We start from the raw sequence: 27716 nt of genomic DNA on the forward strand, positions 1-27716 counted from the left end.
TCTCCCTCCGGAGCAGGAGCCGTCCTGGCAGGCGGAGCTGTGCTGCACGCAGCAAGAGATGATGCTTTGGTACATAAATGTCATCAAGCGTAACGCAATAACCGCCTCGGCGGGCGGATGCGGCAGGTGGGAATTTACATGATCCACCCTGTTTAAAAACAGGAGGAAAACACTTGCCGTCATTGCCGTCGACAGAAAGCCTGATCCTTTAAACAAATGCTAGCTCCGGAGCTGAGAGGAGATCGGTGTGAAAATGTGCACAGCTGCATCTCTTTCAAAGAGCCAGCAGGACTGACTGTGGCTGCTGCCCCGATCTCTGTGCATTGCTGCCGAAGGGTGGCCCCTAGGGAGGCTTACCTGTGCCACCGGTGGCCTGACCTTGGTGGGGAAAGAGCCTCTGAGCCGCCTGCGTCCAGCTGCTTGAGCCCGCTCTGGGACGAGCCGGAGGTGCAGCCTGGTTTGCTCATGTGGAGAGCGGCATTTAGAAGACAAACCGGTGCATGTTCCCTTCACCTCCGCAAGCGTGTTGTTTCTGCTCACCTCTCACTGAGCTATCTCCGGACACTGGAATAGGGCTTAATAAAGGGTCAATGTGCTTGTACTTTACTCTTAACTGAGATGCAAGATGCATTACAGAGATACAGACTGATCAAGAATATGCTCTGTGAGTTCTTTAAATCTTCAGCAAGCTTGCACTTTCTGGACAGGACCTAGTGAGCGTTTACTAGATCCAACTTGCCAACCATATGAATCCGTAGGTACGTTAAGTGACATTCTCGGACTGTCTTAAATCTGTTCTGAATCTCAGACTGGAAAATTGAAGTGTGACTGGAAGAAATACGAAGACAAAGGTTACTGCTAATTTGTTTTGTGACAACTTTCTCCCGGCTGTGGGCCGCGGCTGTTTTACTGTCTGATCTGAATTTTAAGAAGCCAGTTTCCTTCCTTCGAAGGTTCTCTTCTGTTGATCTGGTTCTCCTTTTCCCATGTTCTGGTTGTGTGTTTCTGCCTAGAAATACAGCTGATGATAGTCAACAGTTCTCCAGGTCAGACTGTTACATGGATGTAAATGGTGAAGCAGAAGCCCTGTGACAGACCAGAGGGTCCTTTAGTCCAGTAGCCTCTTCTTAATAGAGGTCACGGGCTTCCGAGGGAGCATGTGGTGGATTCCACACAACAGCTGTATAATAATCTGCCCACAGGTAGATTTATTCCTCCGTTTCATCAGTTAGAAGTTGTTTTAAACCCTGAAAAGAAAGAATATGAACCAATGTTTTTAAAGTTATTATTCAGCCATTTATTTATTTATGCTTGTATTTAGTAGCCAGCCAAGTCCTTGCCCTGAAGGATTCCTGGGGCAATGTATTACCCAGGCGAAACTGCACATTGTTTGGAAAAAGGAGCATTTCCTTTCACCAGCTGACACTGCAGTTGCATAAAAAGTCCTCTCGTCTTTGCGTAAGAGAGAGGGTAGTTATGAGCACTTAACCTATCCCGTTACACTGAGCTCTTTCTGAGATACCCCTGTCATATCTGCCTGTCACCGTTTCCTTCTTGGACCAAACAGTCCCAGAATTTGTTCTATAATTATAGATTTTTGACTCCTGCCTCTTAATCAGGGGTCCACAAACTAAGCTGTCGCTTGACAGAAAGCAAACAGCTTCAAGACGGTGTGTGACATGGCACTGCTTTGGGAGTGGTTGCTGCTGCTGGGGGGAAAGATCTGGGATCCTCTGCCTCAGGACACCTCTTTCTGCAAGTTTGTAGCTCCCTGGCTGGAAATGGACCTCGGGTTCGAAGGGAAGGGGTGTCACTGGCCTAGGTAATAGCGTAACGTGTTCATTATTGCCATTATTATGTTGTCTCATTACTTGCCCATGCCAACCATTTTAACTGGCTTTGTGCCTGATAGCTCATTGCACTCAAGGGGTGTCTTCCCACTTAGCTGAATGTGGTTTTGATCAGATCGCTAATGAGGTCCTTCTGACATAGTCTGCAGCCTGAACTCACCTACATCCTCTGAGTCATCCATCGATTACCTCATCTTGCTGCTCAGCTGCCTTTTCCAGGGATGAATACCGTCACCGAGTGCCGGGCACCCAGTGCAGAGCCATGTGGAAGCTGCTCTGCTGGGAGCGGGGCCCGACGGCTCGGCGCTCCTCCTCGGTGTGCCTGGCCGGACAGACCTCACCTCTTACCCCAGGGGTGCCAGCTCGTCCTAACACCAGTCCAGTTCCATTTCCAAACCAGTTACGTTTCTTGCCCCCTTCTCTGGTCTCTATGCTTCCTTTCCCTCAGCCTTCCCAAGTAGTTCTTTCCCTAGGCGTATCTGTGTGTATCTATGAGCTGGGCAGCCCTTTGGCCTGGTGACTGTGGTCAGTCATAAACTTCCAGAAAAGCCCATGCCGGTTGCTGAGAGTGCTTCGTTGCTAGCCTTGGGGAGAATTAAGATTCCCAAGATGCAGATAAGAGTCACAGGATATTTAAAAAAAATGTCTTGGCGTGTTAGCCATCCAATTCGCACTGAGAGCTAGACACCTAACCTATTTAGAGCGCTGGGGGCTTGAGGCTTTTTATTTTCCGTAGCGTTTAACTGTATCAAGAGGAACATAGCTACTGTGGAAAACCCGAGCTGTAAAAGCCTGTGAGGGCATAAGCCCCGCTGAAAAGCAAAGGGGCGCTCGCGGCAGAGGCACGTCGGCTCTGGAAGAAGCAGCGGCCCCAGGCCTTGCGCTGCTGCTGTTAGACGCGTTCCCGGCGAGGTGCAGCCGGCCCTGGTCCCTGCGCGCTGGGAGCCCCGGCCGCCTCCCTCCTCTGCTGACTCGCGCCCGTGGGAGGCTTGCAGCCGGGGTCAGCGGAGGCAGCATCCAGCGCTGAGTGTTTGACCTCGAGGTTTCAAGAAAACCGTGCAGGGAAGACAGTTGTTTGAGTTGTGCTGGAAAATATTTTTAAAAGTCTGTGTTGTGTTGCCGTGGTGACAAAAGTTCTTAAAATGATGAAGATGAAAGTCGAGGCGGGGAACGGTTGCATGGGGAGGGGAAGGGGGGCTGTCGTCATGACAACCTGAACTCTGAGAGTGCAGGAGGCAAAAACACATGGTGGTGGCACGATCTTTGGGGCTTTAGATATATCTGTAAACATCTGCCATTTATGCCGGCGCTCTGCCTGCTAATTAGTCCTGCTATTTCACCTTTCCCTGCTGTAAATATTTTCCAGTAGACACAAGTCTCGGGGGGAGAAGGCAAGGAAATGCTATTTTAAATTTTTCCTTGGGTTTTCTGCTGCTGTTCTCTGCCTGTGGCCCTTCGGCTCATAGCTGGGGAAGAACTTCATTAGCCAGCAGCAAGCTGCCTGGCGAGAGTTAGATCGGCTCAGGAGGAGGTGGGGTCCTGCAGGCTTGCATCAGGCTGCCCTGAGTCTCTTCTCACTGCCCTGCGCTGGACAGACACACTCCTATTTTCGATGATGCTGATGTGGCCATTTCTGAACTTGGAGGGTACCTCCTTGGGCTCTACTTAGTAGCCACAATAAATAGGCAATGGTCAGAGCAGGAGGTCGAAGCTGGCACCGCTAAATTTGGTTCAAAACGTTGCTCTCAGCTTCCTGTGCGACCTTTGGCGAGTGGCTTTTCCCTTTTGCTTTCCTCCTTTTGCCCATCTGTAATAATTGAGATAGGACATGCTCTGGAGATATCGAAGCATACCAGATGAATGTCAGCAGAGCCCCTTGAGACCTTCAGACGGAAACTGCCACAGCAGCACAAAGGATTATTATTTAAAGTGTAAAATCTACTTGGATATCTCTCTTAACACCTGGCACTGGGTGCACTTCCCTCAAACTCGGCTGTTCCAGACAGCCCTGAGACAGGCACACTCCTGAGTATCCTCACCCGTGAGCATTAAACCGAATGAATCACGGACCCGATCCTCCTCTCGCACTGACTCGAGGCAGTATCAGCAACTCCACTGCCATTGGTTATGTCATTTGGTGCAAAGCAAGCATAAAAAAAGAAGCAACCCCAGCCTCTTGCCTTCATCTAAAACTTGATCAGCTGGCTGTAGTTTTTCTTCCTGGCACAGCAAAAAACCAGCAAAACCAAATCCCAGACCATCTCAAACTGTCAAGCACACTCGTGGATCTGCACGCTGCTTGCTGATGTATTTGTGCGCCGCAGAAGATTTCCCTTCTCCCGTCCATCTGCTCTGTGCTGGCGGCTGCTTTCAGCGTTGTCCCAGTACAGTCGGGATCAGAGAGCTCCCTGCCTCCCGTGCCCCCGTGCTGTGTGCCAGACACGGTGTGATGAGCACAGCCCAGAGCTGTCTGCCCCAGAGCGGGTTTCCTTCATGTGGGAATTCCACTTTCCAGCACACTGTGAAGGTGCACATAAGCCCAGTTGTATCCCTTTGCATAATTTTCCTCCTTAACTAAGGCCCTTTTCAGCAGTCCTGTCTGGCAGCAGTTGCCTCAGAATTTCAGCATTCCTATCTTTGTATGTTTTAGTGGCAAGAACAGCATTTTGTCCAGTCTTTCCAAAAAAAAAAAAAAAAAAAAAAAAAGCAAAATGTGTGGCCTGATGAGCTACTCGAGACAGCAAACCTTTTGGAGTAAAATTAGTTTATGTTTTGGCACAGCTAAATAGTGACATCACTGGAAGAAAAAATAGAGAATTGGGGAGAGAGAGGAAAGAGGAAGCAAAGGGGTCGATGATGCATTTCTCATCAGCAGCATCAGCAGAGGGAAAGCAGCCACTGAGATCTTCTCTGCTGCTGCGCTGAACCACTGTGTTTCCTGCTGGTGTGGACTTACCCAGCCCGCTGCATTTCACGGGGAGCTGCCCTTTCTCTCTTGACTTTCATTTCATGTGTGTCCCTGCAGTGTCTGAATTGCTCAGGGGTTTTGGCTCTGCGTGTGGCTCGTGTATGCTCATGGCTTGCATGCTTCGGTGCTCTGATGCGTGCAATGCTGTATATCCCTGGCGAGGTTTTTCCTCCTGGGGGAAGCCCCTCCTGGGAGCTTTGCGTGTAGTTTGCCTCTCCCCTCCCTCCACCCTGCCAGGACCTATCTGCTTGTCGAGGATCCCACAGCCTTCGGGTGCTGCATGGTTTGTGTCAGTCAAGGTTTTTGCAGAGTGTGGGCGAGGCGAAGTTTAGCATCTTGTCACAGGAATTGCCACTGCCGGGTGATCATGATCCCTAAACGAGAAAAGCATTGCTTGCCCAATGAGCTACCTTTAGCTTACACGTTGGCCTGAAGGACTAACAGCTTAGACTGTTGACTAGTCAGTTCTCACAAACTAAGCAGGATGAGGCCCAGTCAGTGATTAGATACAGTTGATGATGCAGGGACTTAGTACAAATGCCCTGCACTAGCCTATCTAACAATATTTTAGGCTCAGAAAAGCTCTCACAAAACCCACGCACCTCCAGCATGTCGAGAGACTTAAAACTTAGATTTGAAAAGGCAGCTAATGCCTCTAAGAGGAAAACATGTCTTTACCACTGTTGTGTACAGAAGTCAAGTAAGGATAGGAAAAGTGAAAGACATCCCAACCTTCTTCTGCATAGTCAACAAATACTGCCCTTAACTGTAAGTAAATACGCATTCCCTCGCAGCAGAACCATCTTAACTCTGACCCCTAAACACTCACAAGAGCATACGGTACAGTTTTGATTCTCTTTTGAGTTTTGTGTTCCCTCCTAAGGTCTTTGGGTTTTTTAAACCATGAATTACCAGTAGATACTTTGTTTTCTATTAAGCTGGAGTAGTTTAACACCCACTTGATTATCCACAGGGGGATTTGGCACTGTTGCGTATTAAGCGTAGTGTGGGTACAGACACCAGAACTGGCTCAGGAGCAGCAGGCTTTCTTAGCTTGGATGCGGAGCTACAGAAATCCTGCTATATTGCTACTAGAGCTAGTGAAGGGCAACAAGCAGTTTCACTGCTTTCCTGTGGTGCAGAATCTGTTCACAAACCCTACGGATGCGAGTCAGAGCTGTACAGAGCCAGCATTCAGCTGAGTGACTGTGCATGCTGTTAGCTCTGTCTAGCAGGGTGTTTAGCTCTGGCTCAGCCACGCTGGCTCTGAACAGATTCATTACTGTGCCTCTGCACTGTGATTCAAAGACCCTTTGGGAGACCCATTTGTTCCACATACTACACTCGCGTTCATGCAGAGCCTACGGGGGTCTGGGTTTCGCCCCAGCTACCAGGGCTGCGGAGCCCGAAGCGCTGGGGAGCAGAGTGCAGAGAGGGGGGCTTTGCTGCTGCTCGCCGGGGCCTGGCAGGGCTGGTACTGACTGTCTGCAGCGAGCTGCCTCCGGCATGGGGCTGCCCGGCCATTAGTGCACCCTCCCCGGAGTATCCGGTTGGCAGTATCTCCATCTCTCAGAGCAGTCCAGCCTCCACGGCCCTAGGCAGAGGCAGGTACTGATGCAGCATTGCTCTCAAGGGTCAGAGAAGCTCTCGGGAGAGAGGGATCCTGCTGCAGTGCAGAGCCAGTTGAGGAGCACTGTGCAGAGTTTGTTGGAGCTGACAGGATTTCACAGTCATACCGTTAGGATCCCAACAGATGTCCAGTGTGAGTGGGGATTCCAAGGGAGAGAGAGCCCTTACATGACTAGAGACTACTTTGTTGAGGGAAATTTTGGTCCTCCTGCTTTCCCCCATGCCGTCCTTTCAGAAAGCCGTGCAAGGTGCCCTTTGGCTAGAAGCACAGAACTTACTTTGTGCCAGGGGTTCCCAAGCCACCGCTTGTTTTGGATAGTCAAGAAATGGGGGCATTAGGTCTATCAGAGAATAGCCTTGCAAACAGATACTCTGAGCTTGAACCTGTGCTTTCTCCTTCTCCTTCTCCTCACTCCCTTTTTTCAAATCACAGGCAGCTGAAAGACTGCAAGCACAAGCAGTTCCAGGGGCAGAAGGAGGTGTGATGCTCTGGGACTGAGCCTGGGTTGTGTTACAGCAGGACGAGAAAGCCCTGAGTGTTAATGATGAAAAGCAGAGAAGTACCAATTACCACTCGCGTTCCTCTGCTTGTGGACCAGCTATTCTAGCACGTTTCCTCCCCATCTCTCTCTGGCGAGCTAAAGACTGCTTTAGGATGCCACAGCACTAGCTTAGACACTCTCCAGCAAGCTACTGCAGCTTTTTATTCCCTGCAACACAGGGACCATTTACAGGAGCTTCTTCTCAGGGAAAGGTGTTCATTCACACCCCTTCGCAGTTATTTCTGTGTGCCGTGGGGTGAGTGTTTCTTTTTTTTCTGTTACATTCGAATGCAAATGTGTTCCGAGGAGTGGGCATGAACTGCTAGCTCCTCGGACTGACATTTGAAATTGGATTTGTCTCACCTAACATTCAGACGTCTACAGTTGTGGTTCATTATCTAGGTTCACTTTACGGTCCGCACCGAGAAACGGGAATTCCTGAGACAAAGTGCACCCCTTCTCAGTTAAACAAATGCCGCAGACTAGATGTCTCCCTCTGGAGGTGCATTTCCATCCATTGCCCCTAGTGATAGACTAGATATTAACTTGGAGTCTGAACGTCCAGAGGAGCTGAGCTGAATCCATCCTTGCTGTCCGTAGAGCAGATCTAGCCACTACCCGTGTGGGAAGCTTATGCTGGCCCGTGGCAAGCCTTCCCCTAGGCAGGTCAGGGCATTAGAGGGCAATTCTAAACGGCCACTTAGCTCTTGGCCTCTCTGAGCTCTGTGATGGGAACATCCATGTGCTACACGGGCAGACGCATCCTGCTCCCCTTCCTGCTTCAACGCTGCGTCCTGCATTTACGGTGGCAGCACTCCCTGCTTGCGGGCCGGGGTGGCCCAGCGGTGGGGGAAGGCGTGTGCCCAGGACATGCACGCTTCGCACAGAGCTGCCGTTTCTCAGCTGCCAGCAAGCGCATGAGCTGCCAGCGCATGAGAGGAGGCAGCGGGGCCTCGTGGCAGAAACCAGCACACTCCGCTGTGCCTGGGTTTTGGAGATGGACCACCGGGTAAAGGCTTTGTGCTCCGGCCTTACCGGAATAGATCCCAATCGTCATAGAAGAAGCTGCACATCCATTTACCTCTCCCCCAAACCAGCCATTCCCTCACTTTCTAAATTAAAAGAAGGATGGCTCTTCCTAAATCTGGTGGGGCTTCTCCCTCTGCCTGGCTGGAGATCCCCAGGTTACAGGAGGGCTCAAACCCTTTGCAAAACACGGGTAGGTAGGAGAGGAAAAGTCATTAGCACAGTAAAACCCCGGCAATACAAAAGATCTGCTCACTGCTCCTTTTGCAGACTGCTGCTCTGGCTTCATTAAAAGCATAGCCCGTGGCTGTCACCGGAGCAGGCTGGATTCGCTTTGGGTTATCTAAATGAGAATGATCATTTCTGCAATGGAAAAAAAAAGATGAAACCAGTAGGAATTATTCTGTATGAATTATGTGCTCAGCTTTCATACTGACCTATTGAGTCGGCAATGAGAGTCGGATTTCCTAGAACAGCCTTTCATGCTGGATTTTGGATATTTTCTTCTTTTCAGCCCAGAAATATTGTTAGAATGGCCTTTGTCACACTAAGTGACACTGTGGACTCCAGCTGCACCATGGACGCAGAGGAAATAATAGGGTTTAGATGCAGTTATCCAGATCATTCATCTTTCTGTTTCCCGGCCTTCTTACATGGCTCCTGCCCAGTGTGGTTTGAGCGTGTCAGCATCTCTTAATGCCTATAACCTCGTGGCAGCCTGATGAGGCAGGGAAGTGTTAATATCTGGTGTGGAAATGAGCATTCAAACTGAACAGCTAGCTCTGGGAACAGAACAGTGAGCCAATTTAGGGAGCAAACTGACAAAACGTGATTCCTTTCTTTTACAGGATTAGTTTTCTGCCTTTTTAGCTGCTCGAGCTGACTTACCCTGGGGCCAGAGGAGGGCCCTCACTGGTACCGGTGAAGGTGGCAGGTACATACTGCCATGGGAAGGAGCAGGACCACCCCTATCGGAGCCCCAGGCGGTTACATGGCCATAGCCATACCGTCGCGTAGCACGCCTGCATCCATGTCACCTGCTTTAGGTGCTGAGCTGACAGACGCTCGGCTCCCCTGGTAGCCGCTTGCCTCCCCAGCGGCGGTTCTCAGGTGCTATGGCTGCAGTCACTGCGCTATCGATTCCTATTAATAACAACGTGGGAAATGGAAAATGACTTTTGCATCTTGTATAAGCCTATATAAGTCTTCGCCCGCTGCCCAGTGCCCCATAGGAAAGTTGTGTTTATGGGTTTATTTTACATCAGGAGAATGGAGAGTAAATCATGCTACATCCATAAGGGAGCTGTGAGTTTGGGTAGGGGTCCCTGTGTGCCCAGCATGGCTCCCTTGGAGGTCAGTTTTACAAAAGCACTTGGATTTGCCCTGTAACGAGAAGGGGGCTGGCAGGTGGGGCAGCAGGCAGCAAGGGCAGTCCCGCAGGGCTGGAGAGCAGCGGTACAGCGCAGAGCTGGGGCGAGTCTGGAGAGCGATAGCAGGAGAGGCCGTGGGCCCTGGTGAAGGGGCACTGGCAGAGCTGTAGGGGGAGATTCAAGCTGACGTAGCCAGATTAGGACAGAGCTGCCTGGAAGAAGCCCTGGAAGGGAGTACCAGCGCCTGTAGGTCAGGATGGAAATGCAGGAGTAGAGCTGGGACATGCTGCTGGGACGTGCAGCCTCATCTGTCCGGAGTAATACTCTTTTCCCATCACAAGTCTCATCTGCGCTGATTCACAGTAGTCCGATTTGCCCCTCGTACTCCTCTGCTTTTCAGTTCCTTCCTTGAAATCCAGCTAGGACGTTTTGTCAACAGATTGTGGGCTGAGCTGCAAAACCGCCAGGCTCTATGTACCTTGAGGCCATGGGGAGGCCTACTGACAAGGCACGGTGGGGGCAGCTGACAGCGGTGAGTCCATCCGCATCGTTCACACACGGCTCTCCGAGTACTTCCCTCTTCCTCCAGCAGCCGCAGCAGCACCGTGTGTGGGGAGCAGTGATTAGCGCTTCTCCAGGCGAGGCCCTAGGGCAGGACATGCTGGCAGGGCTGGGGCATGGCTCTCAGGCCTCCGTGCATCCTGGCTCTGCCACAAATTGCCATGACAGCATGGCAGCCTGTGGGAGAGGATGCCAGATGTGTTGGGGGCTCTGTTTGCAGGGTGATGTTGGAGTGAGAGGAACTCCCTCATGGGGGGAGCACAAGCTGTCTCCCCCTTGCCACCCCGCAGGCGAGTTTCACGGGAGAGGCCATTCTTACCTGTAGCAGCATTGATTTAACCATTGTGTTCTTCCTGTCCGAGCATGGCCCAACAGCATTATCTGTTGGTTGCGAAGCTTGGGCCACGCCGACAATTTGGCAGGACCCTCAAGGCTGCATCCAAATCCGTATGATGCAGTGGGTTTCCCCAGCTGGAAGGCTGCACCCTGTGAGGACTATGGGTGCTGTCCTTCCTTCACCCAAACGTTGCCTGGTGGCAAGCTGAAGATTGCTGTCTTCAAGATCTGTGGGAATGGGCTAAGAGACCAGAAGGTGGGCTCTCTCCCCGTCTCACTGTGGCCTTCTACAAGGCAGGGAAAACCATACCTGGACGGATATGTAGCTTAGGATAGCGGTCACTGGCATGCCGAGCGTGTCTAGCTAGTACCACAAAATTGGGCATAAAAGGGCCAAGCAGCCCCAACGTCTGCACAGTGCACCGACCCTGGGAATAAAATACAGTGCCACCAAGTAACCTGAGACTGCGTACACCACTTCACTGACAGGGCAGCTGGGTTTCCCAGCATGTCCTGCTTAGGACTCGTTCTATGGACAACCGGGTCGTGGGCGTCCTTCGTGTTAGAGAAGTGGCTGCAGAGATGTGGTTGCAGCTCTCCATTTCCAGGTTTCTGGGCCTCCTTGCTGAAAGCTACTGTATTGTGCCAACACAAGACTGTTGCCTAGTTCTGCCATGTTTCTCTTTTCCTTGCGTACCTTAATATAAGACTGGAAGAGATTTAGCAGCTAGTAGAAGAAATACTGCGTCAGGTCCTCCCCTCAAAGTCTGCTGAGTTTGAGGCCATGCTTTCTTGCAGTTGAGACTCGCAGAGCCTGCTTCCGCCATCCAGTGCAAAGCTCGCTTCGGCCGTGGGTCAGGGTGTAGCACACACTGAGCGAGAGCAGGAATCAGAGAGGGGCACTGCAGCTAGAGTGACGTAGTGGTGAAGTTTATGGGTGAGGAGTGGCTCATGTTCCCTAATCATCTGCAACCAACTTGTATTGTAAAATGAGCTATGGAGCTTTGAATATAAATTAAAATGCAAAATCAAAGGGCAAGAGGGGTAAATGACTGTGATTTTGGTTTTTGGTTTTTTTAATCTATTTTTCAGCTAGTTCTGCTTGCATGCAGTGACTGACCTGAGCTGAGCTGACTCAGCCTTTCCTGTTACTTTAGCAAGGCTCTTGACCCCGATGCTGCGTCTAATTATGTTGGGTTGATTGTTTGGGGAGCTGCTGTTTAATCTGCTCCCTGTTGGCCCCCGCAGATCTTCCACATGACCTACGATCTGGCCAGCGCAGTGGTGCGGATCGTGAACCTGATCGGGATGATGCTGCTGCTGTGTCACTGGGATGGCTGCCTCCAGTTCCTCGTGCCCATGCTGCAGGACTTCCCCGATGATTGCTGGGTGTCCCTCAACCGCATGGTGGTGAGTGCCCGCCCCGCTTGCCCCTCACCGCCCTGAGCCCGGGCCTCCAGGCCCCCGCCACAGCACCAACCCTCCTTTCAGCGCCAACCTCCCAGCACCAACGTGGCCTCCCCCAGCTTCCCATTTCCCCGCTCCTGCTTTGAGGGCCTTCCTGCACTACGCAGCAGCCCCTCCGAAGGCCACGACACTGTGGCCACGGAGGCTCCTTGAAGGAGTCCCACTCAGGGCTGGGGAGCCCGGCCAGCCTGCTGCGGGCTGCCTGCAGCAGAAGGCAGGAGCCAGGCTCCCCCTCCTGGCAGGAGACAGCAGAGAGCGAGGTTTGAAACGGCTGGGAGCTGGGCGAGCTGAGCCGCAGCGAGGAGGCAGAGGGGCCCTAGAGCCATGCTTGGGTCTCATCCGCAAAATCCTAATTCCCATTACTGCTCCTACGGAAACTGCTCATCCTCCTGCTCCATATCCGCTTGAAAGGTGGCTGTGATCACGCTGCCCACTTTTCCCTGGGGTGCTGCACAATGTCACCTGGGACGTTGAAGGGGGCTGAAGCAGGCTGCCAGGCCGTATTCCAGCCTCCCGTTGTGGGAAGAGTAGCCAGGCTTCCCAGTAACATCCCAAGCTGTGCTGCTCACTGCGCTGCTTGCCGTGAGCGAGATTCATACCATATGGTAAATGCGCAGCGAGTTCATGGTACCTTTCAACCATCTCACTGACAGTTCAGGAGCTTTTATTCAAAGGGACAATGTCCAGTTGATTAAGCAGAAAAAACTGACAAACCTTTAAAAATTGCCTCTTATTGCAGCTCTTAACCTCCAGATTCCCCCAACCAGTTTCTTCTTTAAAAAAAGGCATGCACTTGGGCAGAGCAGAACGAATGTAAAATATAAAAAAAACCTGCCAACTTCCCATGCCTCCCACGTGCGGAGCTGCGGGCACATGCCTGAGATGAGTGAGCATCCACGAGAAAGTCGTCTGTTTGGGTTTATTTATTTATTTCTTCCCACTGCAATAATCATTCACTTCCTGCAGTTGAAAGGTGCCAGACTGACAGCTCTGGAGACTGGAGCCCTTTATTTATCTACAGCACAGGCACAGCCCATGCAGCAGCTGCCTAATCTTCCCCCATGCTGCCTTTTTATTATTTACATGGCAGGAACAATGAAAGATCTGGGCCCCATTGTGCTTGTGTTATTCAGGTTCGAAAGGCCAGACAGCTCCCTGTCCTGAGAGCTCAGAGGTGTAGCCACAAATCATCCCCATCAGATGAAGTGACTTGGCCATGGTGCTCTTGCAGGACAGTTTCAGAGCTGCAAATTTGAACTGTTTCCTTACTCCTAACATCTATTTACTAGATGGTGCTTCCTCCTCTTTCCCACTTTGGTGGTTCAGCCTCCCTGCAGGGGACTGATCCTTAGTCAAATGGCCATTGAGAATGTATTTATTTGCATTTAAAGCTTGGGAGAGAACCGCAGACCAAGGAGGCCTCATATTCTAATTGATTAAACTGTAAGCCAGAGCTTCAGCTGCCCCTAGTCTGGGACACAAAAGTAATCAGACCCTTTAAGACAGCTCCAGAAGCTGAGTAGAGTCTCAGGTCTGGGTGCACTGTAAATGGGAGGCTGGCTGAAGGGGCTGCTGGCAGTTGCCCCTTCTGTCCTTCTGTCCTCATTTCCCCAGAGGAAGGTGACTCCTGAGTTCAGCTGTCAGTTGCCAAACTCAGCTCTCCTTTTCCCACTGTCTATGAGGCAGTTGCCAGTATTAGGCCAGATAGGTCTCAGCTCCGTTCAGCTGATCCTGGAGCTTGCCTATGCTGCAGGAGGAGATCCAGAGGAGAGGAGAGGACTCTTCAGTCTTTTGAGAAGCAGACACTCCTTTCTACCTCTGGTCATTACAACAGTTGGTCAATGCACTTGCAGGGCCAAAGCTTACACTAAATTTAAAATGTAAATGTGGCCTCTGGCCAATTTCCAGGTCAGTGCCAAAACTGTCAACAATGTTAATCAGTGCCCTGGGTGTTTACCTGCAAGGAACTGGATGGAGGCTGCCATCTGATGGCAACAACTTCCATCTGCTTTTCCCACCCAACCCTGGGGGAAGAGGTAAAACCTAGGATTGCAATTCTTTAGACTTGGTTGTCAGAGTTAGAAGTGTGAGAAGCACACTCTGCCCAAGGGCCAGCAGATGAGAGCTCCAGCACAAGCTGCAAAGTGACCTGGAGAGTCAAAGCAACCAGGTCTGCCAGTGACTGATGCATAGAAAACCTTCACATTATAGAAGGCAATGAATAGCAAAGACAGACACACCTGGTGAGAGGAAGAATAACCCAATGGTTGGAGCACTGACTGAAAATGGGACACCTGGTTTCAATTCCCAGCTCTGTTACAGATGTCCTGTGTGATCTCAGGCAAATCAGATGGGAGGCTCAGAGAGTTGTTCTCCCTCCCCAGGTGCTTCCGAGGATAAGCAAATACTGCAGTGATCTGTATCTAAAATGGAATGAGTCTGAGACACCTGGGGCAATACTGAGAAGGTTGCACAAGTGGGTGGCAGGAGCTAATGCCAATTTGCTCTTGGACTCTTTACACACAGAGGCTGTAAAGCCAAACAAGACCACTTACATGGTGCAGTGGAGAGAAGAGCTACAAACATATCGAGATCAGAGCTTGATGAGGAAGGAAGCAAATTTGTATGGTCTAGAAAAAGAGTAAGTTGGGCCAGGCCATGCTCACAGTCCATAAATTACCTTCAAAGTAACTGTGTAATGAAGGAAAATGATTAGCTGCAGTCTCGAAAGAAGCCAGAAGACAGGACAGAGGGAGAAAAGATTTAGTATAGGCACCTTTCTTAGCAGCAAGAGTGAGGAGAGATGGGGAAGGATGCATCCCACTGGCAGGAGGACCCTGCAGCCTCTCCAGAAGAGGCAAGATAGAAAGTTTCTATCTAGAGCAGAGCTTTACTAGGCAAGGACTCACACTGCAGTACTTGTCTTCTCAGCCCAGAGAGCCTGTGAAGCTGGGAATTAAACTTTCCATGTGTGATCTTTTTGCTGCTTCTCCTCTGCAGCAAAATCACCTTCACTTTTTCAATTTAATAAAAGTGAAAAAAAAATGATGATCTTAGTGCCTGTCTCAGACATGGAGTCTCAGAAAACTTGGATGAAGAACTGGAGGGATGGTAAAAGCCTCAGCTATAGTCTAAGTGGCTTCAACTCCAGAAGCTTTACGGGAATGCAGCAGCCCCAGAATAGCCTATATATAGAGCATTTAACATGGAGAATAATTAGTGATTCTAGAGTAAGATAGTTTCTTCTCAAAATAAGATTCTGTCCTCTGATCTCTTGAGGTTTCCAGATGTATCATTTGGAGTCTGTGGACCAGCGTGGAACGTGAATGGCATGTTTAGTGCAAATATTTACTTATATTCAATAATAAAGTAATAGGAGAGGTCACTGAGTCAGGAAATGACAAGAAACCAGTGGCCTGGATTGTTCTCAGACATGGTGGCAAGATCTAGATGGTTGTTTGCAGAATGGCTCTGTTGGAGAGCTGTGATGGACAGAGTTGGGAGGTGAAAGGCCAGGGCAGCATCCGTCTTTGACAGAGTCCGTAGGCTGGATGTTGGGACATTCTGTACTGACCTCATCACAAATTTGAGGAACAGGACCACCCCTATTACACACAGGAGCTAAAAAGCTGTGATGGAACCCCTGGGGAAGAAAGAGGACTCTTTCAAAGCAGCTGTCTTCAAAGGGAGCTGGAAGGCAGGTGCCAAATGCTTTGGAGGCTTTAGGGAAATTTATGAAATGACTTTCTGTGAGTATACTGCTGCTGCTCTTCCAGAGTTTCCCACCTGGAAAGTACAGCAACCTGAAGTGGCTACTTGGCAGCTCCTGAAACCATCTATGCCTCTGACCCAGCAGGGAGAGAAGATTTATCACCTCCCATCTGCTTCTTAAAGGCTTGATCCTCTTCCAAGGTATCTGTGAAGGGTCTGGTGTTGCCAAAATCATATCAGGGGCTCGATGAACCCCTGGGTCCAATTCATCCTGGCAGTTTCTCAGTGCTGCATGTTTCATCTTTAGCAATTGTAGAAGGATTCCTTCTAGGACTTCTGTTTGAACTGGCTCTGAAATGGCAGGGAAGGATGTTTCCAGTATTAATTGCTCAGCCCTAATCTCAGGAGCTTCAGCGTTAGAATCCCCACAGAGTACTTTATTAAAAAGGAAAACACTAGCGAGACAGCTGCAGAGAAGCCAGTGTGTGGGCAGCAGCATCTCCCCAAGACCCTTCCCTGGCAGCTCCTCATCAGAGAAATCTGAGCTCTGCTGAGACCTGAAAGCTTTTGGAAACATGTGGCTCGTTCCCTTGGGTATTGTGCCGAACTGACAAACCCTGCAGGGAAGGCAAATATCCCCATGTTCAATGCAGCAGCCTTGCATAGGAAATGCTAATCATCTTCCCTTCCACCAAAAGAAGGAGAGTAGCTCCTTGACAGAAAGGAAGAAGGGAAGCTGATGCAGCTTGTGTTATGGCAGAAGACAGATCCTATATGGATCTCCTGTTTGACCCCTAACTTCCCCCAAGCCAGCAGATCCCTCATACCCTTGCTCGGGAGGCTTATGAAGCCACATTGTAGGGTATCATGTTTTATAAAATGTCATGGAGCAAGATCAGGGCTGCTCCATGAGGGGGTATGAGCCAGGAACCAAGGGTCACCCCAGCATAGGCAATGCCCTCACCAAATAGGGCACAGTCCCACAGCGTCTAAACAGGGTGGGCAGAGCAGGGGTGATGATAACAGGGTCCACCAGCAGTCCTAGACAAGGCAAGGTGATGCTCAGGTCCAGGGTTCAGCCAGAGAGTGCAGTCAGAAGCAGCAGGAGATGGAGCCAGAGGCAGAACTGGAGACAAGGCTAAACATATGTTCAAGGCCCAGCTCAGAGAAGGTGCACCTCTGACATAGCTCAGGCGGGGATGGGATGCTCAGGCCTGAGCCTAAATGTAGCTCCTGGAGCAATGGGTGTGCGAGTGGGGGCCCATGCAGGTCTGACTGGAGCAATAAAGGCCTACCGGTGCACTCCGAGTCCTGAGAAAATCATCCCTTTTTAAGGTGAAGGCCAAGCAAAGCCCTCACTGGAAATAAGCGCAGAACAGGCAGGTGCTCTCCAGTGTGAAGTTTGACCTGTCATCTCCATTTCTGGCCCCACTGTTAGCTTGCTTTAAACTTGAGCCCAAGGTCCGTTTTCCCTGCCCAGCAGTTATGATATTGTCCAGGGGAGGGCAGTGACGTGCAGAGGCACCACCTCAGCGGGGTGGAAGAGCAAACCCCAAGTAGCAGCTCTGGCCACATGCGATAACTGCTGAGGTGAATGTGGGAGTTCACAAAACATATTCACGCTCTGCTTGGCAGGGCTGGTGGTCTGAGATGTGAACCACCTGTAAACTACAGCCCATAGCTCATAAGATTTCTTCCTGAGGGGGGTTCGATGCTGAATAAAATACACCCTTTCACTTCAGACAGCCTCTTAGCACTGTGAAATGTTAGTGGTGTAAGTCAGGCATAGCGTTGTGCCCATGGACGATGCTCCTACCCCAAGGATTTGCCAGCACTTTTCTGTGTCTTCTCCTCTCTGTCCAGTCTCCTGCTGTAAGGGTTCAATTACATATGCGCACATGCTCCTCAGCCCCAGCAACATCCTAAAAGACGCCGTTTCCGGTGCCAGGCAAAACCCAGTGCTGCCATGGGAGTTTCGGGAACGTATCTCCAAGTATTCAAGCTTGTGTGAGCAGAGGCACTGAAGTCCAGACACTAAGCCCTGAGAAACCCTTATAGTCCTGCCAGTACAGGAGCAGGCTAGTTTGAGAAACCACTTCAAAGTCATTTTAACTCCTTTTTGCAGATGCTCTTAGTGCCCTCCATGTGTTTGAGATGACATTCCTCTTGACTACGTTCAAGCACAGATTTATAGCTCCATTTTAGCTTGATTTGAGATTTTCTTAGTGAGGCGTCATTTTCTTTGTGTAGTTTAAGGCCTCATTTACCTACCTAATGGACCATTTTAGCCACTCCAGTATACTTGAAGTAGTACAGCCCTCCCACTGTGGGGCTGGCGTAGTGGTATATTGAATATAGCAGGACGACTGTTAAGGGAAACAAGTTTTATTAGTCTAAGGCACCGTGATGCCAGTAAACTCGTGTCCACGTTACATTTGGAACCAATACCACTACTTTGTCTTGAAGTATTGCATTCTTGACTTACTACTTTTTCTGTGGAAACAAAAGGGTGTAGAGCAGGCCTAAAAAGTAAAGATATGTTGAGACCTATAAGTGAAGAGTCATAGACTGTGCCATGAGGATCCAGTGCTCTTTACAGAGGCTCAGAGAGCTCAGAGACTGTCCCCTAAAGGGTAATTGTTCTGAGAGATTTCCCCCTTCATGGAAGTGCCTCTGTTTCAGCAGTCCTTGACCTCCTCTCCCAGCTGGCCATGTGGCCCAGGACTTTTTTAAACGCTCCCTGTTTTCCTCCAGCTCTCGCCCGTCTCTCTGCCATTACTCAGCGATCTCCTCAGCCTGGCACAGAGCAGGCTGTCCTCGCTGGGAGCCGTGGTGCTGATGGGAGAGGTGGTTGTGGCTTGCAAGTGGGAAAGTTCCCAGAACTATTTCTGCATGCTACTGGGACTCAGTGTTGTTGGATGTGGTGGTTTTGGGGTGACTAATTCCTACAAAATATTGACAAGCCTTCTAAACCACAAATTTAGTTGGGAACTATTGTCTCCTGTTTCCTGAGGAGGAAACCAAACTAGCATGGTGCAGTGACTTGCCCACCCCTGAAGAGCAAGTTTTGGAAGAGTGGCTTTTAAAACCTGTGTCTGTCTGATACCCAGACCCATGTCTTAGGCTGTGATCACCTATGGTCATTAAAGACCTTGGCAGCCAGTTTCTTGGTATATCAAACTGAAGCTCAGCTAATCTCATTCTGCCTCCCCACGTTCCCTTTAGAATTTCGACCTGGCATTTCTTTGCTCCCTGCCCTCAATTCTGCTGTGAACGTGTGCTGCCCTGTTAAACTACTGCCACACTAAACTCCAAAGGCAGCAGCATCTCTGCAGAGGCTGGTGAGAAACGCTTGAATGGGAAGGGAATTTGCTGTGAGAACTTTCTGGAGAAGAAGCTCAGAAAGATGAGCTGGCATGAGAGGGCAAGGGGAGAAGAAGTCATTCTCTGCTCCGTTGGGCCAAATTCTCATCTGCTCCTTTTCTCTGCCAAGCTCACCTCTTACCTCTTACCTCTGTCGGAGAAAGGCAGGCTGCTGTGGGCCTGGCCACCGTGTCATGCATTGCTGGCTTTTTATCATGACACTGCCCACCTAAACCAGGAGCACCTCACTGTTGTACCTGGAGCTGAACTGCCCTTTCCGTTTGCAATTAGCGCTGGGACTGAGTCGTCTCTCCTTGCCTCATCATGCTTCTCCCAAGAGCACTGTGCACTTCCGTCGTGAGCGAATGTGCCCAGCCTTGCCCCTGCCACACACCGGCGATGTCTTTCAGGCCGCTCCTCATGATCTTGATCCTCTGCCTCGCTGCCGCACGGAGGCGGCTGGGGCAGGAACACACGTGCCCTTCTCCTGCCTGGCAGCAGCACTCGGCTGCCCCCAGCAGACAAGGGACCCGCTTGCCCCAGTGCAGTTTCACAAGCGAACACATCCACGGCGCAAGGAGGGTTCGTCACCCGGAGGGGAGGGGTCCGGACACCCACACTGCTCGGTGGCACGCCATAGCGACGGGTGAGGCAAAGGGGGCAGCAGATGCCCTCCCTTGGTGGGTGCTCCTCAGACAGCCGCCAGTAGTGAGACCCTTCCCACTGCCCCGTGGGAGGCAGCAGGGTGCAAACGCTCTTTGCCTTTGTTTGTAGCTTCCACCTCCTTGGGCTGCAGCTCCTGACACCCCGGCAAGCCAGCTGCATAGCTGGGAATAAAGACACCAGTGGCCACGTTGGCTCTTCTGTAGTCTTCAGAGTAATTTTTTCCAGTACAGGTGGCTGGGTGACTAGGTTGTCCCTTTGTCAGGGAGGTGAGCCCAGACAGGCTGGCGCCCGCAGGGAGCACTCGCTTCTGGGGCTGTGAATGGGCTGCTTCTTCTGTGTCTGCTTCGCTGTCGCTTCTGTTGCATTGCCCTTCTTGCTGCCAGTGTGAATCAGGCCTGTGTTGCGTAAGGTAACTGAATATGGCCAGGGTAACACTATCGACTGTCTTTGTCCATGTGCTTATCTCCTAACCAAGCAGTAACGCTCTCCAGAGGTTCCAGCTCTTTGCCCCAGCTCACAAACAGCAACAGTACGCTCTGGTTCTGTTTACTGCTTGTAAGCTTACTAAAAAATTTCCACCAACATTAATGGCACTCAGGGAGCTGGTAGTAGATAGGTCATCAGCCGCCCACCTGATTGTGATAGATCCCTCCAGGGGGGTTGCACGGTCTTTAAAAGTCACCGGTGCCCATTCAGCCTCAGGGCTCCCAACACTGCTAGTCACTGGTGTTGCGTCTGCTCTTTTTCTCTGCATGGAGTTCGCAGAAGTGTTGCTTGTCTGTGTGAGCTTGCTACAAAGCTGTCCTTCTGCACGGTGACCTCCTAAGTTGCTATGGTACATATATTGGCACAGCTGTATCCATAATGTTAGCACCTTCCTAGGAACAGAAAGAAGACTGATGAATGCACAGATTATGTGCTGCAATGAATGTCACTGTAGCAGAGGTATTTTTTCACGTACCTTGTAATAGCAGTATGTGATGACAGTGCATTTACTTTACACAGTTTTGTGGCAAGGACTTTCTATCATAGAGTACCCACAGGATAGTAAAGGTACCTTGAGCTGTTCCATGAACTCAGGCTAATCAGAGTAGTGATCAAACTTTGGGGTTTTTTTCCTCCCTATCCCATGACGCAGTTGCTGAGCTGCTTCTGCTGTGGTTTCAGTGGGAAAGCACAGGATGTCCCAGAGAAGCCATTGACTTCAGCTGGTTTCTCACTGTGGTTTATTGTGTCTCTCAAATTAGACCATTTGTAGTCTATTCAGCTCCTTGGAAAAAGCCCTGTTTTACGCTGAAAAGAACTCCCTGCCCGGACATTATCATCTTGATTTTCTGCCCTTCCCATCTCTTCAGTTAATGACCAGAGTTCCTGAACATTTCATAAATTGCTGGGGAATAAGTGATTTTCCCCACTTTAAAGTCTTGCTGCTGGCAGCCTTGCTCGGGCTCTCTTTTACCAGTGCTCTGTTAAACTCCATTTCCCAGCAAATAATCATTTGCTTCAGTTCCTTCTCTCACATCACATGTGGGTCATTTTGGAAATATCCCAGCACATCATCTGTTTGTCCCTGCTTACCAATGTGTCAGTCTCTCCGGCTTCCTTTGTGGAAGGTTTTGCTGGAAAGAGTACATGGAAATTGTAAAAACCCTGACTAAATCAGTTATTGTCAGGTGACTCAATTTAAGCTTGCTTTTAAATCCAGTGTGCCGAGCACTTCCAAGCCATCAAGGAATTAATCACTTGTTTAAGTTATAAAAGTGCTTTAAATATGGACTTTCAGGCCTAATGTTAGGTATCCTTTTCTGAAATGTTTTCATGCCAAGAGAATGTCTTGTCCCACTGCTAAAGCTTTGTCTGTCTGTCTGTCTCTTTAGAACGACTCCTGGGGGAAGCAGTATTCCTATGCGCTGTTCAAGGCAATGAGTCACATGCTCTGCATTGGGTATGGGCAGCAGGCGCCCGTTGGCATGTCAGATGTGTGGCTCACCATGCTGAGCATGATTGTCGGTGCCACCTGCTATGCCATGTTCATCGGCCATGCCACAGCCCTAATCCAGTCGCTGGACTCCTCACGGCGCCAGTACCAGGAGAAGGTAAGGACTGGGCTTTGCAACCCTCATGTGACCCCATGGAGGTTTACACGTTGTCTGGACGTGAAGTCAGGGCTGTGAGTGACCTATGTGAGAGGTCAAAGGTGTGGTGGTTTTGTCACCACGGCAGTTACTGGTAACTCATACCCATTCATTCACTCAAAAAGACCCTCAGGAAGAAATAGATGCAAGATCAGATGAATAATACAGGGCAAGCAGGTAATTCTTGTTTTCTCTGACTGTCTTTTTAGATCAATGTTATCAATGTCACTAGTATCTAAGATTGTCACTCACTTTTTCCTAAGATCGTGTTTCAAACCCCAAGTGAGTGTTCCAGAATGTGCAGCTTTTGTTTAGCAAGTTCTTTCTTTAACATTATCCAGATTAAACGCTCCAGTGCTCATGAGCAAAACTACGTAAGAAACCCCAAAGCACAGATCAAAGCTCAAGAGCACCGAATAGGTTCCCCAGGTGACTATCGAATTAATTGCGCAGTTGTAGAATCGCATAATGTAGGGCACAGATAGAAATGTCACAAGTGGTCAGGTTACCACTGCAGCTGCAATAGCTGATGGTGGTGGGTTTAAGGTGATGCTGTGCATTTGTCAGATGCTACAAGTGTAAACGGGGGTCAGTCGCCATGATTCAGCTGATGAGTGGTAACTTTCTGAAGTGCATCAACTCCTTCACTAGTTAGTGCCTTTCCATGCCTTCAGTATGTTGCTGTCTATACAGTCATATTTTATCATCTAAAGCGAAAGGGTGCACAGGGAAAGCAGGGGGCCAGCTAGTGCAGTGTTTTTTCTGCAGGGACACAGGCAGGCAGAGCTTCTGGCTTGGGTTGAACCATCAGGCCTGCTTCACCACAGAACAGGAGAGCTCCCTGAAGGGTGACTTTGTATAACTAAGAGAAGGGTCTGAGTGGCTCAGAGGTGCGGAAAGGACTTGACAGCAAAGACAGTAGGTTACTTTCAGGCATCAACACAAGCAGGGGGGCTGAGGAAGACATAGTGAAGGAGGTGTTATGATCAGGGTCATAGGGATACATCTGGCCTGAAGATTAAGAAGAGGAAGAACTAGGTGCTCATTCTGACCTTGCCTGGGGCAGTTAGATTAGGTGAGAGGATAGCTGTTATTCCAAAGGGTAAAGTATGACTAGCATGCACAGACATAAGAGAAGTGAGTTTGAATAATGAATTAGAAGTAAGTTGCTGCATAAGAGAAAGTGGGGAGGACAGATTTGTCAGATGGCTCCAGGAACTGGTTTTAGACACAGAAATCACAAAGCTGGGCCATAAAAAGAGTTTGCAGTAGGCCAGAGAGTAAAAGCAGAAAAGACCAGGGGCTGAATCATTCTTTGAGGTTATGGAGGAGCTCGAGCTAGAGTTAGAGCTAAAAGACAGAAAAAGCCCAGGAGAGGAAGCACAGAGGACTGGGAGGCAATCTGAGCACTGGGCTTTCTATAGAGTTTTGCCACCGTGTTAAAGATTGGCAGGACAAAGGCTAACCGAGAGTAAGGCACGCCAGAGAGAAGGACACTGCAGCACTCAGAGTGCAAGCTGATCAAATCTGTGTATGCAGAGTATTTATTCAAATGTGTTTGAAGTAGCATAGAGTCAAGGACTGATTTGCAAATTCAACCACCTGGTCTTCACAGCAGCAGCCAAGTTTTTACCTGCAGATCTGGGCGCTATGATTTTTTCCCCAGCCAGGTCTGAAGACAAGGGCAGAACTTGACCCTGGGAGTTTGATTCCAGTCAGTGCTCAGGGAAATTGGCCACCAGCATGCCAGCAGGGACTGGAGCTGGGGTGGCGGAAGGAGTGTGAAATGTTAAAGCCTGATTAGAATGGTGAGATATAAACGAGAGGGTTAATAGATCCAGGAGAAAAGCTTTGTGACAAAAGCAGTGGGTAGAGGATTTAATGAAGGATGTATTTCATGTGTGGTGGTTATAGTAGGTTCATTTCCCCAGGTATTCTCCTAGGAACAAAGCCTCAGGGATTGAGTACATTCAATTTCCTCTTACAAATGGGACAAATGATGACCTAAAACAAATATGTATTTACTTTGTGCATTCCTTAGCACTTGAATAGCCATGATTAAAATGAGGCTGCTTCGTGATTTGCAGCCCTGCAACTCAATTTAGTTCAGTCCTCATGGGACAATGTGTCTGTTGAAGCATATTATAAGCGAAGAATCTCAACAGGTTTGCAGGGTCGATTGGCAGAAGCAGAAAGCAGTTTGGAGACTTGTGCTGAGTGCACCTCTGGGCTGCAAACAGGGCTCTGCCTCTCACCTCAGAGCATCTCAGGCTGTAGAGACCCTTGCAACTATTTAGGGAGTGGCCAAAGAAAAGGGAGGCAAGGGGGAGGGACAGAGATGGCAGAAGTGCACATAGGAACAGGACAGAGGAGTATACCTGGTAGCTTTACTGACCAGCTTTGCTTTGTATAACCTTCAGGACAAGGTTCAGGAGTGAGTTTGTAGTGAAGTTTCAGACTGGTCTGTATCTCTGCCAAACCAACTTGTTCTTCCCTTGTACTAACAGCTTCTGAGAAGAGGAATTAAAGCCAAGATCTGCTGTCTTTTGGCTTCAGCAGCAGGCTTCTCTCAGTAAACGGTGCATGATTTGGCCCCATCTTTCACTCTGGTTTGGATTCATTGAACATTTGGGCACTTTATCCCTGTCCTCCAAATAGTGTTTTGCTGCAGCACCTGAATTTCCTACTATGCTGGTTTCTGCAAGACAGGGAAGCAGGTGGGGTACTAAGAAGCACAGAGATTTTGGAGGGGGAAGTTGCATCCTCCACGACAGTGTGGTGCAGAGGTTTCTGGGTACGTGGGAGAGTGCTGGTATACCTAAGTGACACAGTGCACTCGTACTAGCTCAGGTTCTGGAAGTGGCCCAGCCATCATGTAAGTATGGCTCTGTGCCTCCCTTAGAAAGCTCTGAGTCGGAAGAGCTCTTTAGCTCTGGCACTATGAGGTGACTTTTATTTCCAGACCCAGAGGCAAGGTTAGAAGGCACTTCTCCATCCTATCCTGCATTGCAGAGTGCGTTATGCCCTAAATGATTGGCCCATGGTCACACAGAGAGTCAATGGCAGACGCAGGAGCTGACCACTATCTCTAGACCTCAGTCTAGTGTCTAACTCTACCAAGTCTTTGCAGGCAGGATAGGTTTCCTTTTTCCCACATGAAGGTAAAGGGAGAGTATCACCACAAGTCCAGCCTGAAGGACTCTGATAGAAAAATTTCCCAAGGGCATGGCGTGAAGTTACATATTATAACTGAGTTGGTCTAATAACTCCAGCCTGAAAGGAGCAACTGTTCTCCCCCACTGCTCCCTGCCCCTACTCCTAGCTGCGGAGTTTCATCTCACATGTTCCACCTCTCATATTCCTCAGACCTTTGCTGAGCTGATTTGATCCACTGACCTGGCAGAAGGCTGTTTACTTCCCTTTTTTCTGGATTAGCTTTCTGCCAGATTAGTGGGTTGAATCATCTTACTCCAGAGTCCAGTGAGTGGCAGAGCTGGTGTGGGATGATGGTGGAGGAAGTCTATAAGCAAGAGCAAAGGCGTAAGGCCCTGTTCAGCTGTCCCTGGATCAGCTCAAGCCCTAAAACGCGAGTTCATCTTTGACTGTGGCTGTGACTACCCCACAACCTGCAGTAACTGTGGCTCATAAGAGAGGAAGAAGTGTTTCCTGTCCGGAAGATAAGTAAACTAGACAGATAGGCAAGTTATTTCCATGCTTTCTTCAGGTTCCCCTATTAATTTCTTTTTTGTGTGTGTACTAAAGCTTAGCTGGATTAATATTTGTGTCAAGTCACCACAGATACACACGCACACACATATCCTTCCCAACAGACTCTGTGACCTTGAGCCCTTTGGGAGCAGCGATTATACTGCCTACTGCGGCCGTGCTCCTCGGAACAAAGCGGAGAGCTCTGGGCTCCGCTCTCCCATCCCAGCAGGATGCAAGCAGTGTTGGGGATCCTGCGGAGAGGCTTGGCTCTGCTGTGTTACTTTGTTAGATACATCTAGAAGAGTGACTGGTGGGGAACTGCTGTTCTCAGCAACGCAGGGCCCAGCAAAGCTGCAGTCTCTCCAGGTTCTCATCTCTCCTCAAGATCTGTCTGCTACACTGGTATTCTCTCAAACTCCCTGCTCTCCACACTCATCCCCCTGCTCCCCATTCCCCCTGAACACTCTATTCAATACCTTTTGTTCTAAAAATATATATTGACACTGGGTAGATACTTGCATATTCACTTGTCATTATGCTGAAGAAGCACCTGCTGCAGCACAGTGGCAAGGGGGCAAGGAGGTAGCATTACAGCTATAAAAATAAATCCCTCTACAAAAGCACTAATGATGTCACCTCTCAGTTCCTGAAACAGCCTTGCTTAACCATCAGGACAGATCCTGCTGTCACAGTTTTATCCTGTACCCTGGGGTCTGGTTATCCAAGTGAAAAGGCACTTCACTGTTCAACTCTCACCATTTCAGCCCTTCCATCATTGGCCTGAACTCAGCAAAGAGGATTTAGATAATAGCTATTGGGGAAAACTTAGTAACTGTAAAGGCTGAAGCATGTTACCTGGAAAAAGCTATCTTTGTTGGAGGTCGAAGCAGATGTTAGACTAATATTCATTAGTGGGGAGGTGGGAGATTCTGTGTCAGGCAAGAGTTTGGACCAGGTGATCTCATGTGGTCCTTTCCACTGCATCTCTGTGGGACAGTGTGAGTTAAGGTGAACTGAGCAGAATGGCTTGATGTCAGTGGCCAAAGATGAAGGTCTTCATCCCTCAGACTCTCAACCACAACTCCTACATCTTCCTCAGAGAGCCACACTAAATCCACAGAACGAGTTATTCCCATGAAAATGGAGGTAGACTGGAGGCTGGATTAACTCTGAACACTTATGTTCAGTGCCCAGAAAAGACGTACAGCTAAAGGAGCACACTGCCATTGCACCTGGACTACTACAGTGCTCTGGGCTCATTGAGTCCTTGGCCTTTCTTGGAGTCCAGCAGTACAGTCTTAGGCAGCAGGTATAAGGAGTGCTTTTTTTTCAGTATGTGGTGAAACTGTGGAACTCACTGCTGCAGATGCTGTGGAGGCCCAAAGTTTAATCAGCCTCAGAATATTTAGACAAATTCACCTAAGGAAAATCTTTCACATGATACTGAGTGCTAAGGTGCAGATATAACCTCTAACTGTGGATACCCCTAATCTACTTTTTGTCAGAAGCTAGGAGGGTATGGCCAGGAGCTGTATTGCTATATGCCTCTTTTATTCTTTTTCTTCTTCCCCAAAGCATCTGAAACTGTCAGAAACATAAAACCAGCTGAGAAGAGCCCTTAGCCTGACCCTTTATGGTTACTGTTATGTTTTTAGGCCGTTTTTCTTTATAGCTCAGTGTTCTGAATGGGCTCTAAATGAATGAGGGCAGAGCACAGAGAATTTGATGCAGAGATCCTAGCTAGGGTCCTGGATGCAGCGTAATCACATTAGCCTGGCAATATGCCCTTGCTGATTAGCCACCCTCCTTTCCCCCAAAAGCAGAGCTAATTAATGCAAGTGCAGCACTACACTGAAGCTATATTAGTTCCTGGGGCTTCAGGATTGGCCTAGCCAGCACTACCTTGGGGATCTCTGATACAGCACAGCTATATTAACATAACTAGTGTCAGCTGCTCTATGTTAGGGTGGAGATGGGCAAAGACTGCCCTTGTTCCCCCTCCTCCTATGCCACAGATACCAGGTGAGAAATTTCATATTTATTACCAGCCTGGACAGGGTTTGAAGTGCCATTGCCAAGATGATTGGTCTCCAATGTCTGTAGGTTCTCAGGTGGCCTCCCCAGATTCTCAGAGGTCCAAATGGGTTAGGTAGAAGTCCGCTTCTTGAGCCAGCATCACAGCCTTGGATGCTGGGAAAGCTGCAAAGCTCCCTGCCTCTCCTGGGAATGTGTGTGCGGGGAGGAGAGGGGAGGAAGTGTGCAGCACTCCAGAAATTAAAGGTGTCTGGGAAACTTAATCAAATGCAAAATTTAATCAAATTTGCTAATTGGAAAAAGTTTGGTTTATCCTGTTATGACTGTGTTAGTTGTGTATTAACTTGGTC

General features: G+C 49.5%; 1 protein-coding gene across 2 annotated transcripts in view; it reads left to right on the forward strand.

The window, feature by feature from the left end:
• The window catches only part of HCN4 (hyperpolarization activated cyclic nucleotide gated potassium channel 4), a 151165-nt gene that overhangs the window by 88078 nt on the left and 35371 nt on the right, over positions 1-27716 (forward strand). For both annotated transcript variants that reach the window (XM_064517631.1, XM_026115969.2), the window contains exons 3-4: positions 11531-11692; positions 21367-21585. In XM_064517631.1, the coding sequence (XP_064373701.1) occupies positions 11531-11692; positions 21367-21585 (381 nt within the window). The remainder of the gene's footprint in view (positions 1-11530; positions 11693-21366; positions 21586-27716) is intronic.

This window comes from Dromaius novaehollandiae, chromosome 10 (assembly GCF_036370855.1).
Source record: "Dromaius novaehollandiae isolate bDroNov1 chromosome 10, bDroNov1.hap1, whole genome shotgun sequence".
In the NCBI taxonomy this organism is placed as follows: domain Eukaryota; kingdom Metazoa; phylum Chordata; class Aves; order Casuariiformes; family Dromaiidae; genus Dromaius; species Dromaius novaehollandiae.